At 43.6% G+C, this 14,278-nt stretch overlaps 1 protein-coding gene across 3 annotated transcripts; it reads left to right on the plus strand.

The window, feature by feature from the left end:
* The first annotated feature begins 419 nt into the window (after positions 1-419).
* On the plus strand, positions 420-13,414 carry LOC146493889 (protein NLRC3-like). Of its 3 annotated transcripts, XM_085149690.1 has the most exons (8): positions 420-870; positions 1,976-2,111; positions 3,929-4,005; positions 4,122-5,943; positions 7,449-7,625; positions 9,364-9,540; positions 11,907-12,080; positions 12,765-13,414. In XM_085149690.1, the coding sequence occupies exons 2-8, from the start codon at positions 2,002-2,004 to the stop codon at positions 12,772-12,774; spliced, it is 2,547 nt and encodes an 848-aa protein (XP_085005816.1). In that variant the 5' UTR covers positions 420-870; positions 1,976-2,001; the 3' UTR covers positions 12,775-13,414. The 3 variants fall into 3 exon arrangements, with proteins under 3 accessions (XP_085005816.1, XP_085005817.1, XP_085005818.1); XM_085149691.1 differs by lacking the exons at positions 11,907-12,080; positions 12,765-13,414 and having other exon boundaries at positions 427-870; positions 9,364-11,713; XM_085149692.1 differs by lacking the exons at positions 9,364-9,540; positions 11,907-12,080 and having other exon boundaries at positions 434-870.
* Positions 13,415-14,278: the final 864 nt, after the last annotated feature.

Here is a 14,278-nt window from a genome sequence, read left to right on the forward strand (position 1 = left end):
ATAATGGCACTTATTCCTCCAAATAAAATTAAAATTCAAGCTATTAATTGTTTTAATAACTTTATTTGATATTGATAAAGAGTAAGCTGGATATATAAATCTAGATAAACTATCCATTTTAGTTAATAATATTCTTCCAAAAATTGTGATGTCTCTTTGTAACCACTTATTTAGGATTGTCTTACATTTGTCAACATTATCTGAAATATTTACTTTTTCTAAGACTTTGTGATCTTTTGAAATTGTGATGCCCAAATATTTGACCTCCTTCTTCACCTTTATACCGTACAGTAATTGTGAATGACACTCCTTTAATGCCAATAGTTCACATTTATTTAAATTTAACTTGAAGCCTGAAGCTTTTAAGAATGTAGTGATTATTTGTTTTACCAGGGGAATCTGATGTTCATTTTTTAAGAAAAGAGTAGTGTCATCCGCAAGTTGACTAATTATTAAAAAATTATCCATAATCTCAATTCCGGCAACGCTGCTGTTTTTAATTAGAATTGCAGCATCTCCACAACCATTATGAATAACAACGGAGAGCTTCCACACCCTTGCCTAATGGCTGCAGCCAGATGCTCTTGTGCCATCAATGTGGATTGTCAAGACTGAGAGACCTCTTCCCTCTGACCCCTCCCCAAACCCTCAAACCCGCCTACCCACCTCGACATACAAACTCTGTGTGGCTTCACGTGTTCTGTTGATGTTTACATGATCGAAATAACTTGAACACAAACACAAACAAACAAAGAGGAAGACCGCACCGGAAGGACAAAACTACAAGTCCCAGCATCCTCTGTGTTTAGGGAGCAGCAGTGAAAGTGAAAGTATTGAGCCTCCGTTCAGAGCAGCAGCAGCAGGAAGGTGGTGAGTGTTAACATGAATATGTTTCTTCTTATGACATAAAATAATTCCACGCTGTTCGTGTCTGTGGGTGAAATGTGAGGCCGGTCGGCTCCTCTGAGCGCTGGTTTCCTGTAAGTAGAGAGGAAGTGAGTTTAGCTGAGCCTCCGTTTAGCTGAGAGAGCAGGAGGAGAGTGAGAGCTGTGCTGATGCAGGGTGAGTGTTAACACCGCTCTGACGTTACTGTCTCTGTGGCGGGAACAACAGGCTCCGTCAGTGGAGGCAAAAATAATCAGACTTTGGTTTTTCAAAGGAAACAACTTTATGTCGGAAGTTCCCGCACGCTCATTGGATAACGACTTGTCAATCTCAAGTTATTAGCCAATGAGCGTGCGGATTCACAGAAAGACCCGCCTTTATCACGGGACTTTAAAAACTACAATGGCGACAGAAACTCCGTGAGTGGAGTTCAGGGTGACGTTATGAAACTGTGACGTTTGAGCCACTTCCTGTTCTCAGTCCCAGCGTCCTGATCACCGAGGTTTCTGTTGCTCTGATATCTGATATTGATTATATTGGTAAACAGGCTGTAGCATAAACATCAGGTCTGTTCTGAAAACTGGCTTTATTTTTTCAAAGTAAGGGAATATCTGTGGTGTGATACCGCGGGCTCATGGGCTAAGGACTTGGATTGACAAGTCAAGCGCAGATGATTGTGTTGTTTCTTATAAAGGCTTGTGTGTGTGTGTCCTTGTGTCAGTGGAACTGAATCAGTGTGTTAGAGAAAGTGCTCCTCTGCTGTGCCGTCATCGTGTGGATGCTTCTTTTAAAGTTGGAACTCGTGTTTTTATGATCTGCTTCATTTCATTGAACCTTTATTTCTAACCATGAAGTCCCTTTGAGGTTACAGCCTCCTGGTTAGGTTTAGGCTGTTATTGTGCTTCAGGCTGAAATATGAGGAGTAAGGAGTGGGGCTGGTTCGCCCTCATGACCCTCACCATAACACATACGTCACAGGACAGTGTTTACCACAGAAACTCCATGAAATGATCAATGAGAGCTTTAGAAACCCGTCAGTGTGATGCTTCCAGTACAACAGCACCTCTGAGTGTGTGTGTTTGCCTCTCAGACTAACTGCACCCTGACATCAAGAAGATGGAGGAAAAGGATGGAGCAGGATCTGCAGCATCCAGCTGTGTGTCTGTGAGGAGTGACTGGTCCAAAGGAAACCCTCCATTGTTCAGTAATGAACCTGCAGCAACAAAGTAAGAGAGCTGCTGACTCATTTATTCAGTGTAAATAATGATTTTTGATGCAATGGGAGAAGAAAAATGACAAAAACAGTTTTAAAAATAAGGATTAAAATATTACAAACTATATTTTTGAGTTTCCTGATGTAGTACAAAAATATATGAACATAACTGTATATAGGACAGATATTTTACGGTTCTTTTAGGCAGCACCAAAAAACAAAAAGACAATTTTTAAGCTGTCTGAGGTAGTGAGTCAACATGTCACACTGGGTCAAAGGTCAGGGAGTAAAAGTGTGTTTTAAAGGAGGTTTAAAAGCAGCGAGTGAAGGAGCCTGTCGAGGTAAATCGTCCCATAACTGATCAAATTGAGTTGGTGGACCTCTGTGTGAAATCAAGCATCTGGTTCACAGAGAGGATAACCCTCAAATGGGCTGTACAACATTATATAGTGAGACAAAAACAGAAATTATCGTAGCCATCGCTCTCTCGCATGGACGTGGCAGTCTTGCTGTCTGCTGCGAATCCTCCCCGTACCTCCGTGACCTCGTCTGGTATCTGCTCCCTCCTCTGTAAGAGACAGTAAAGGAAAACACGTCTCTGCCTAGTCTTGAAAATCTAATCTTATCATCCATTGTTCTTCTAGGGCCTCTTCTTCTCGTGGCCTCAGCTAACTGCTAATATTTAAATGGCTAACATTAACATGTGTGCCAGCCAGGTTAACATTTATGATGAACTATGATTAATTAACTGATGTTGAAACTGGAGCTTTACTGACCTCTGAAATTCCTCCTAAAGTGTTGTTCAGTGTTGTGACAGTCAGCTGCTTCAGCTGCTGCTGGGATGGGCTGTGGCAAAGAGAACAGAGAAAATCTAAATCAGAGTTTTTCTCTGAATTAAAAGCAAGGAAACAACAATATATTCTACATGGTGAAACTGATGGTTTCTGGTGTTTGGGTCTGTTTTTCTGTATTTATGCAGGTAAAGTGTAAACTCAGATGAATCATACCATCAAATGTTAAAGGAAAATATCAGGATGAGTGTCTGTGAGCTGAGAAGGACGTGAAGCGAGCAGTTTATCCCAGAGCTGAAGCTGCTCTGTGTGCAGAGATGAGCTCAGATTCCTGCTGTGATTGATCAACAGTCACAGAAATGTAGACTTGTAGTTATTACTGCAGTATGGTCACAGCAGATACTCATAAACATGTATTATGAGGATGGATGATCAAGTTTCTCACTCTCTCCTGTAAATCTCAGTTTTTTTCTTCTTCACAGTTTATCTGTTAATTTATTAATGAACAACACTGAAAGAGTTTCTGTTCTATTTCCCCTTGAACATCACCTTATTAGGGCGGCATTAGGAAATAGCCCCCCTCCAAAGAATGAATAAATGAATGATGATAATAATAAAAGGATTAAAAAGCAGAGCTCAGAGTGGTAGAATGGTCAAACATGGATCCACGGGTGCTTCAACTGCATTTGGTGACGTGACTAAAGCAAATCTTTCAAATAATCCCACCATCAATGGGATGTTGTCTCCTTTACTACGGTTACTTTACTTGGTCACCGTGTGAATTTCTTTGAAATGAACCAAATTCTTTTATTTGTTGGTTGTTGCATATTTAACCTCTACAGTCAGGAAAGGACGAGATGAGGCCTCAACAATGTTGGGTTGTAGCTGTGCTTCAGGTTAGAGTGAGTGTCCATGGAATAAATGTAAGTCAGTGAACTGGAAACATGACTGTGTTCAAACTTTGTTTTCCTTTTTATAATGAGTCTAATCAAAGGTGGACAGAAGTATCTCCACTTTGACTTTTCTGTGTCACCATCAGAGCTTCTGCACAGTGTGGAGAAAGATCCAGAACCACAGCTGGACTGCAGACAGCCAGTCAGAGCAGCTGTGTACAAAGTAAGACTGAACATCTGTCTGCTGATGGACTCATTTCTGAAAACTGGACTTCTTGTGTTGTTCAGACATTGAAGAGTTTTCTTTCTCTTTAGTCTCATTGTTTTTCTTTCTTTCAGCAGATGTTGGTCTGCAGGAGGTTTTAGATGAACATAAGATCAGTCTGAGGAGGAGATGTGAACGTGTGACTGAAGGAAGTGATGAAACAGGAAGTGATGAAACAGGAAGTGATGAAACAGGAAGTAGAACCCTCCTCAAGAGGATCTACACTGAGCTCTACATCACAGAGGGACAGAGTGAAGAGGTTCATACCCAACATGAGGTGAGGCAGCTGGAGACAGCTTCCAAGATGGACGCCCTCCATGACGCTCCAATCAGGTGCCAGGACATCTTTAAAGCCTTACCTGACCAACAGAGACCCATCAGAGTGGTTCTGACCAACGGCGTGGCTGGTGTTGGAAAAACCTTCTCAGTGCAGAAGTTCACTCTGGACTGGGCAGAGGGCTTGGAGAACCAACATGTCAGTGTGGTGGTTCTGCTTTCATTCAGGGAGCTGAACCTGATCAGAGATGAGCAGTACAGTCTTCTGGAGCTGCTCCATGTTTTCCATCCAACATTACAGAAGGTCACAGCAGAGAAGCTGGCTGTCTCTCAGCTTTTGTTCATCTTTGACGGCCTGGATGAAAGCAGACTTTCATTGGATTTCACCAACAGGAAGCTGCTGTCTGATGTCACACAGAAGTCATCAGTCAGCCAGCTGCTGACAAACCTCATCCAGGGGAATCTGCTTCCCTCGGCTCTCGTCTGGATAACTTCCCGACCTGCAGCGGCCAATCAGATCCCTCCTACATGTGTTGACAGGCTAACAGAAGTACGAGGCTTCACTGACGCCCAGAAGGAGGAGTACTTCAGGAGGAGATTCAGTGATGAAGAGCTGTCCAGCAGAATCATCTCCCACATGAAGACATCCAGGAGCCTCCACATCATGTGTAGAATCCCAGTCTTCTGCTGGATCACTGCTACAGTTCTGGAGCACATGTTGACTACAGAGCAGAGAGGAGAGCTGCCCAAGACCCTGACTGACATGTACTCACACTTCCTGCTGGTTCAGACAAAGAGGAAGAAGAACAAGTACCACGAGGGGCATGAGACGAGTCCACAGGAGCTGACGGAGGCTGACAGGGAAGTTCTTCTGAAGCTGGGGAGGCTGGCGTTTGAACATCTGGAGAAAGGAAACATCATGTTCTACCAAGAAGACCTGGAGCAGTGTGGTCTGGATGTGACAGAGGCCTCGGTGTACTCAGGAGTTTGTACAGAGATCTTCAAAAGAGAGTGTGTGATCTTCCAGAAACCAGTCTACTGCTTTGTTCATCTGAGCATTCAGGAGTTTCTGGCTGCAGTCTACATGTTCCACTGTCACACCAACAGGAAGACAGAGGTGCTGAAGTACCTTTTGGGAAAAGAATACAACGAGTCCTCTCTGGATGATTTCCTTAAACGAGCCATGGAGAAATCCCTCCAGAGTAAAAATGGCCACCTGGACCTTTTTGTTCGCTTCCTTCATGGCCTCTGTCTGGAGTCCAACCAGAGACTCTTAGTAGGTCTGCTGGGTCAGACAGAGATCAGTCCAGAAACCATCCAGACAGTCATCAACAACCTGAAGAAGATGACCAGTAATGAAATCTCTCCTGACAGAAGCATCAACATCTTCCACTGTCTGATGGAGATGAACGACCTCTCAGTACATCAGGAGATCCAAGAGTTCCTGAAGTCAGAGAACAGATCAGAGAAGCAACTCTATGAGATCCAGTGCTCAGCTCTGGCCTTCATGCTGCAGATGTCAGAGAAGGTTCTGGATGAGTTGGTCCTGCAGAAGTACAAAACATCAGTGCAGGGACGACTGAGACTGATTCCAGCTGTGAGGAACTACAGAAAGGCTGGGTGAGTCCAGATGTGATCATTAACATCATTGATCAGTGTAGGTTAGTAGTTTAATGTTGAAAATAAAATCAGATTGTAACCACAAAGTGTTTGTGTCCGTACGCTGCAACCTTCCACACCATCCTTTATCGTACAGACTCAGCAGCAGCTCCATGGATCCCAAATCCAAGAGTGGAGAACAGATTTGAAGTGTGTCACATCCATGCAGTCACAGCTGTTTCCACCATGTTTCCACTGATATTGATCCTGTTCAATGACACGTTTCATATCAGTGAATATGTTCTTCAGGACGTCCACTGACATGTTTAAGTGTCCTGCTGGAAATCACTCAAATCATCCATGAAATCCATGAAAAATCCTTTTAGTGTTTCTAACTTCCCCCTCTGTCCTCTCTCTCTCTCCATCCTCCTCACTGCTGCTTTCACTGATAATCACACAAACATCGTATTCAGCTACAAAATAACAATAATATCATCTGATGATCATTATTATAAGAGCAGCATCCATATTTGATATCAGAGTAACACACTGATGGTTATGTGCAGTCATCATCAGTGACTGTGGCTCAAACAGAAGCTCTCTGATTGGTTGCTGACCTTGGTCACCTGTCCACTCTCACCTGTGTGTGTTTGCTCTCTCTTTGCTGTCTCCATCCTCTCTCTCCTTTCTCTCCCTCTCTGTCTTTGTACCGTCACTCAGGTCCAATGGAAACAGTGACATTTACAAACCAATCAAAGACAAACTGATCCATGTCAGGTGATAACAATATTCAAAGTGAATACAGGCTGCTGCTGGACACAGACAGGTGACATCATTTTGACTTGCTGTCACCTGGATCTGGACTCATAAACACTGAAGCCCTGAACAGGAATACAAATCATTTTCTGCCAACTAGCGACACACCAGCAGATAATGGCTCAGAAAGCTAAAATGAGCCAATCATTTCTGTGTTTAGTTCCTGAACTCAGATCTGATATCAGCAGCTCTGAGTTCATTCATCATTATTGTCCAGTGATGAGATTTCTGCTCCGTTTGGTAACAGTCAGCAGGTTTTTCCTGCGTGTGGACGTGAACAGTCGTACCTGACAGCAGGTAGCAAACAGAGATCATCTTTCCAGCTGGAACTCTTCACTGAGCTGAACTCATTCAAAATGTTCTGGAGTCAAAACAGGAAACAGTCCAAATGTGTGTCTTCACTCTGACTCTGGATCAGATCTCAGTGACAGACTGTGGACATTATGGAAGCCTAAATGTGACACCATCTTCCTCCTTCATCTGCAGATTAAAGCCAAACAAAGATTCTCATTAAAAGTCTGCAGGTCTGAGAGAGACTCAATCGTTGTGTCATGTCAAACACAGTAAGAGGAGCTGAAGCACAGATGTGAAGAGCAGATTCATCAGATTATGGCCTCACTCTGTTTTGTCTTCATATACATTCAGTCTGTGTTTATAATGCAGATTTTCTGCTTTTATAATAACACATTTTATATTTTCTATCATCACAGACTGACTCGGTGTGGACTCTCAGAGACTCACTGTGAAGTTGTGGCCTCAGCTCTGAAGTCCAACCCCTCCCATCTGACAGAGCTGGACATGAGTTTAAACCTCAACCTGCAGGATTCAGGTGTGAAGCTTCTGTGTGCTGGACTGGAGAGTCCAAACTGTCGACTGGAGACTCTGAGGTGAGTTCACTGACTGCGGCTGTTGTTGTTTTTCTATATTTCAGGTCTTTGATTGATGTTTGAAACTTTCTTTAGTTCCTAAATGTTCAGGATGTGTCTGAAGACAAATGTGAAGAAGTTTGAGTGCTTTCAGAAATGTTGTCTTTCCAAACGACTGAACAACAGTTTTTCCTTTTGGCTCCAAACAGAAGTGACAGACTTGAGCAGGGTTCATTTAAAGGCTGACAGAAGTGGAGTGGTGACGGGGAGATGTTTGACAGGACAGTGTTTCAGCCTCCACAGGTTCATGTTGTGCTCCATCAGTCAGTGAAGATGAAGTCAGTGCTGATGAGGCTGTAGAGTGTGTGAGGGATGTGAATGAGGATGATGAAGATCTGATGATAGCAGATAAAAACAGGCTGCAGAGACTTTGAGCCATACAGGGCACACAGTGTGTACAGAACAGCTGAAATCATTATGGAGGCCTCACTGGAATATGGAAGCATCATAGTACAGCTTCAGTGAAGCTTTAAAGTCTCTGATATGAGATGAGAAATGAAGCAGCCAGAGCTTTTTCATGAGTGGAAATCCACAGTGACTGTGAGCTGCTGCTACAGCCTCCAGATTAGCCAGCAGCTCATCCTGCTCAACATTTTCTCACCAACTTTAATGGAAGTGTGATGTTTTCAGCTGGAGTGATGGTCAGGGTGGCCTCCCTCTCCTCTTCTTCTCCTCTTCCTCTTTCATTTGTAAAGCCACTTCTGCTGCTTTCATTCATGTGGAAGTCCTGTAGCTGAGTTTGGGAGAGACTAACAGCCTCGGCAGCAGAGGGGAGAAAGGCTGTAACACCACCACTTTACTCTGTTCTACCTGTCACATCATTTTATCAGGAAACAAATATGCTCATGTTTTTACTGTGTTTGTCTTGAAGATGTAAGAAGATCACATGGTGCTTTTTCTTATTGTGTTGGTTTGTTTCCTGTCTCTTGGATGGAGCCCAGCTGTGCGTGGCCCCTGGGCCTGTGGTCAGAGTGTGTGCTGGATAATCCGGCCCAGGATGAGGCCAAACTGACATGGGATGAAATGTCTGTCACATAATTGAGCTTAGTGTAGTTTCATTTCTGCACAATTTAAAAACAACCCAAACTTTGTTCTGTCTTTTCTATGTTATACTGTAGACTTTCTTTGATACTGTGTCCAAAAGGAGCAGCTTTTACTTTGAAGGGGAGCCGTCTCTGTTTCCTCTTCAGGTTGGATGATGGAAGCAAATGAGTGTGTGATGTTCTTTCAGTGTTGCACTTTGTAGACGCTCCCTGAGCACTGGTCTCACAGCCAGCTGCACATTGAGACCAGTGTTGTTAGTCCAGGTCAGAAGATGACTTGTTGGAATGAAAATGAGCTTGTAGTTTGTCTGCTTTAATAATGTGACTGGAAAAAGGTGTTGGACTTCAAATATGTCCATTTCTTTCACACTTCACCTTTAAAAGTGAAGCCTTGTGGTTCCTGGAAGGAAAAACACGACTTTTTCAAGTCTTTTTCCTGTTTTTATGATAAATGTACGACTTTAATGTGAAACATTCAGAGTTTTTTCTCTTGTTGTGTTTGTTTGAAGCTGCTTCCTGTTGGCTTCAGCTGTTTGGAGTTTCCATTTTCTAAACTTCTACATTCTGAACCTTCTTCAGCTCTGAACAGATGATGAAACACTGAATGATTTCAAGCACTTTGTCTAATAAACTTACATCTTTCATTCTTTATACAGATTGAGGCGCTGTGGTTTGTCAGAGATCAGCTGTTATTATCTGGCAGCAGCACTGAAGTCCAACCCCTCCCATCTGAGAGAGCTGAAGCTGAGCTTCAACAAAAACCTTCAGGATTCAGGAGTGAAGCATCTGTGTGGTTTCCTGGAGAGTCCAGGATGTAAACTTGAAACTCTGAGGTCAGTCAGCATGTTTTAGTTGTGCTGAGATGAATATGATGTGAAAGTTGTGCTGACACTAAACTGCAGACAACAGGCTGATATTATACTGATCCACACTGAGGATCTTCATGGTAAAGTCTGTTTTCTTCTTCTCTGGTTTAGTCCATTGACTGCAGCAGAACAATGTTCACATTTCAAACCTTCAAAGAAGAAGAAAAATCCTCCACTGGATAATTCACTGTGAAACTCTCCATCTCTTCATTCCACCTTAAAGTCTGTGTGACACTGAAATCCAAAGCAAAATGTGCGTTTGCTTTACAGACAGCAGTCCAACACAAACATACACACATCATCCAAAACACAGTCCAACATCCAAATCTCCTCCACTGCCAGCATGAATGATGGGAAAGAGAAGGAGGAACACTCTGACATTCAGGGTTAGAATGAGTTTCATGAAGCAGACTGTGAAGATCAAAGCTGCATTAGAAAGCTTACATGAATGAATGAGTGGACAGAAGTGGACAGAGATCATCTGAAGCACTTCAAAGGCTTTAAATCAGCACATTTCTCTTTATTCTTTATCAACTCTGTTAGTTTCTCTCAGTTTTCTGTGGAATGAAGCTAACAGCAGGCTAATAAGATGCTGACCAATAGGTTTCTATTAAAGGTTGTAATTTGTATATGAAAAAGTGCTTTGGCTCAGCAGGGATCAGCTTACAGGTAGAATACAGCTGCTGGATGGGATTAGCATGTCATAGCTATCTACCAAACTGCTAACTGGGGGATTTCAGGCCATCTATGGATCATTTTTGCTAACTGTTTATTCAGCTTAGGCTCACAGGGCTGCAGCCTGTGCCCTAGCTTTCATAGGGCAAGAGGCGTGGTCCACCTGCACAGGTGAGCAGTCCATCACAGGGCCAACAGAGAGAGACAGAGAAGCACTCTCTCACATCCACACCTACAGCCAATTTAGAAGCACCAATGAACCTAAGCAGCATTTCATTGGACTGTGGGAGAACATCCAACCTCCACAGAAAGGCCAACAAGCTTCAACCTACAACCTTCTTGCTTTAAGGCACTAGTGCAAACCACTTTTCCCCATTTCAGCCCAAATCCTGCATCTTCCTGTTTCTGACTCCAGGCCAGCTCCACTAACACTTTCTCATCAGACACTGCCACCTAGTGGAGGAAGTCTTAGTTCCATTTGAAGCTTCAGATTCCAGTTAGTTCCTTTACAAAGAGGTGGAGGTGGTGGGGCCACAGCACCATCATCACTGAGTGCCATAGGACACTTAACCTTTGTTTCCATATGCTGGGAACTTCCTGTTGTTCCAAGGAGGACTGGAAAATGTGTGAAAATCTCCCAGTCAGTTCCTCACAGCACACTTCAATCATTTCCCTCCCACAGCATCAGGACCAGGGCTTTTTCTCTCTTTGGTCCCACTAAGAGATTTCCACACAAACACCTCATCAGTGGGACTCTCAGAGCTACCAGCCCTTTGCTACAATCACAAAGCTCTTCATTGAAATCAATGATATCAAAGCTGGAATCAAATGAGTCCAAGTCTTCTGCTGATTCAGCATCACATTCATCTTTGCTCCTTGTTCTGCATCCCCACCATGGACTTCATTCCTTTCCAAGCCAGCCTTGAGTGTCCTTTATTCAGCTCATCCTCTGCTTTACTTTTACACCTGATTTTAGCTGCTTTATCTCTCTTTCAACAAGTTTCTGTGCCTCAATCTTTTTCTTCTCTCCCTCATAACAAGACAGCTTCTTCTGCCTGAGAACATGTTGGAGTGATTTACTAATCCAGGGCTGCTTATTGGGGAAAATACTTCCTGTTTCCAAAGTAATCCCCATTTTTCCCAGAAAGAAATGTCAGTAGAAATCGATGATCTAAGTGAGAACATGAGCCTTTAAAAAGTCCCAGTGGGTGCAGTCAAAGCAGTCCCTCAGTCCCAGTATAGAGTCTTTGGTCCAGACTGGAACAACTGTGTGCCCAGTTTGAGCTCTCTTCAGTGCTGTGACCTGACAGACCCAGAGGGGCCATCACATCACATTTAGAAGCTCCCCTAATGGAGCCACAACACATGTCCAATACTTAGTCTGTCTTGTTGGACCAACTGGAAGAAATGATTCAAGGACTTAGTCACAGAACAGAGATTCAAATCTCCAAAATCCAACTGGCTGCATCAGGACATATAGTCTGAAACTCTGCACAGTTTCCTGTTTGAAGCTGCTTCCTGTTGGCTTCAGCTGTTTGGAGTTTCCATTTTCTAAACTTCTACATTCTGAACCTTCTTCAGCTCTGAACAGATGATGAAACACTGAATGATTTCAAGCACTTTGTCTAATAAACTTACATCTTTCATTCTTTATACAGATTGGAGCGCTGTGGTTTGTCAGAGATCAGCTGTGATTATCTGGCAGCAGCACTGAAGTCCAACCCCTCCCATCTGAGAGAGCTGGACCTACAACTTAACTACCTGAAGTATCCAGATGTGAAGCAGCTGTCTGATCTTAAGCAGAGTCCAGACTACAGACTGGAGACTCTGAGGTCAGTAGAGTGGTGGAGTGAGTGGGTGGTGCTGTCAGCAGTATTGTACTAAACACAGTCAGTATGAAACAAAGATCCAGTGTTTCCTGTAAAGCTGCAGCTTCTCAGTGAAGCTGTGAGAGGAGAACGGTGACAGGCTTCAGGATTGGACACAAACACTTCCTGTTTCTGCCTTTTTGTCACCTTTATGGTCACCATAGTAACGGCTGACACGCTCTGATCAAACACTGTCAACAGCCAATCAGCTCTCTGAACAAAGCAGCACGCAGACCAATGACTGCATTGATTTCCAAGTTTAAAGCAGTGAAGAACACAGTCTGTAGGTGAGGAAGAATTTAGTGAGAGCAGATGTTTGGATGGAATTCCTCCAGTTAACAGCTGGAACGTCCATCTGGATTGTTGGGCTTGTTGTTGGGGTTCCTACAGAGCTCAGAGTGGACACACCAAGGTTCTTCTAATGAATGAAAGTCCAAACTCAAACTAGGAGGGAAAAACATTTCCATCAACTTCAATAAAACTCCAAAGATTAGAGAAAGTGAAGCAACAATGAGTCCTAGTACAGTCCCAGCACTGAAGTCCCTGCTGCTCTTTATACTGGATGTGCTGCATCACTGACTGACAGCTGATGAAGAGTCTCTGGAAACACTCGTTTATCTCCTCTGCTCTTCCTCCTTCTCTCTGCAGGTGGAGATGATGGTAAACAGGACGGTGTGTGTGCTGAGAGAGGAGCAGCTGTGTCCTGATGATCCAGAGAGGTTGAAGCAGCAGCAGCTTGTGTGTAGAGACGCTCTGACTGGGCCATGTTACTGGGAGGTGGAGAGGAGAGCTTCATCCAGCAGTGACTGACAGAGGAATGAAGTGCAGATGACTGTCAGTGCTGCAGAGTGAACTGCTCTGAGAACAGCTCCACTGTCAGACACAATGTAGAGTCCAGCATCACCCCTGTGTGTCCCTCTGGATCTGACAGAGGATCATCAGTGTATCTGGACTGCTCTGCTGCTGCTCTGTCCTTCTACAGTCTCTGCACAGTCTCTGTCTGACTCTGGCTTCAGACCCTCCTGGATCAAACTCACCTGGAAAGACTTTCAAACATCACTCAATAGATTTGAATACAGAATATATTTGATATATACTGTAGATGTACTGTAGAGTTGCAGTTTGTCACTTGTAAATACAGTCTGTGAGCAGCTATGAGCTGAAAGATCTTTCTAGAAACACGAAATGTTTTGTCTCTTCTGTTGCTTTTTCATATATTTCCACAACATTAATATTGATCCCACCTGTCTCACCTGTTTCATGCTTTTATACATAATAACAGGACACGTGTGATCTGAGCGCTGCTGTGGTTGCTGTGCTGCACGTCTTCATTTAGATAACAGAGACATCTAGTGGTTCAGAGGGAGAACTGCAGGAGGTGGAGCTGTGTTTCAGCATGGAAAACTTTTTTATTTTTATCTTTTAGGCGCAGATACAAATATGACAAGTATCAGTGTACGATACAAAAGGTCAAATCAGTTAGCAGAGGGAACAGTGATCACACAGCAATGTAAGAATAGAAACATAACAGTGAATCTGGACATGTATACAGATGGAAGCAAACAAACAGGATGTAACACTACATTAAAGCCACAAATGGAAAGAAAACAAACCCAAAGGAAAATATATTTGATCTCAGGAATCCAAATGAGATGCTTTAGAGCACGGGTCGGCAACCCTGGGCACGCGTGTTACAGCTGCCACGTGAAGGGTTAACTGATGGCACGCCCATAGCTGGACTGGCCATCGGGCATACCGATGGTGATTTTTCGTTTTTATGAGCCGATGATGTTTTTTTATTTTTTTGTAACGGTATAAACAATGAAAGGTGGTGGATTGGCCGGATGCTGGTCGATGTGTAAAAATAAGTCAGTTGTTTGGTGGTGGCTATGGCGGAGCTTCCACAGAGGCAGCAGGTGGATGAGGGAAAGGGGAGGTAGGAGGAGCAGAGACCCGAGGCGGCCGCCTCGAGTGTCAGGTGAGCTGAACTTCAGGTAAGAAGTTATGAGCTGCAGTCTATCTGGGTCAGATATAAACCAAGTTTAGGTGGAGTTTATTTTCCTTGTGCTGACTTTTTACAGTCAGTTACAATAACTCGTACTGCGTGCTAGCTAGCATGACGGAGTTTCTATACAGCTGGGTGGGTGCTATGATGCTACTGA

The sequence above is a fragment of the Neolamprologus multifasciatus genome, chromosome 22 (assembly GCF_963576455.1).
Source record: "Neolamprologus multifasciatus chromosome 22, fNeoMul1.2, whole genome shotgun sequence".
NCBI lineage: Eukaryota > Metazoa > Chordata > Actinopteri > Cichliformes > Cichlidae > Neolamprologus > Neolamprologus multifasciatus.

Excerpts from the sequence above, each read along its gene's own strand:
- LOC146493889 (XM_085149690.1), top strand. The coding sequence starts at position 2,002 with ATGGAGGAAAAGGATGGAGCAGGATCTGCAGCATCCAGCTGTGTGTCT. Across the intron at positions 2,112-3,928 it reads AATGAACCTGCAGCAACAAA|AGCTTCTGCACAGTGTGGAG; the intron begins GTAAGAGAGCTG and ends TGTCACCATCAG. Across the intron at positions 9,541-11,906 it reads TGTAAACTTGAAACTCTGAG|ATTGGAGCGCTGTGGTTTGT; the intron begins GTCAGTCAGCAT and ends TTCTTTATACAG.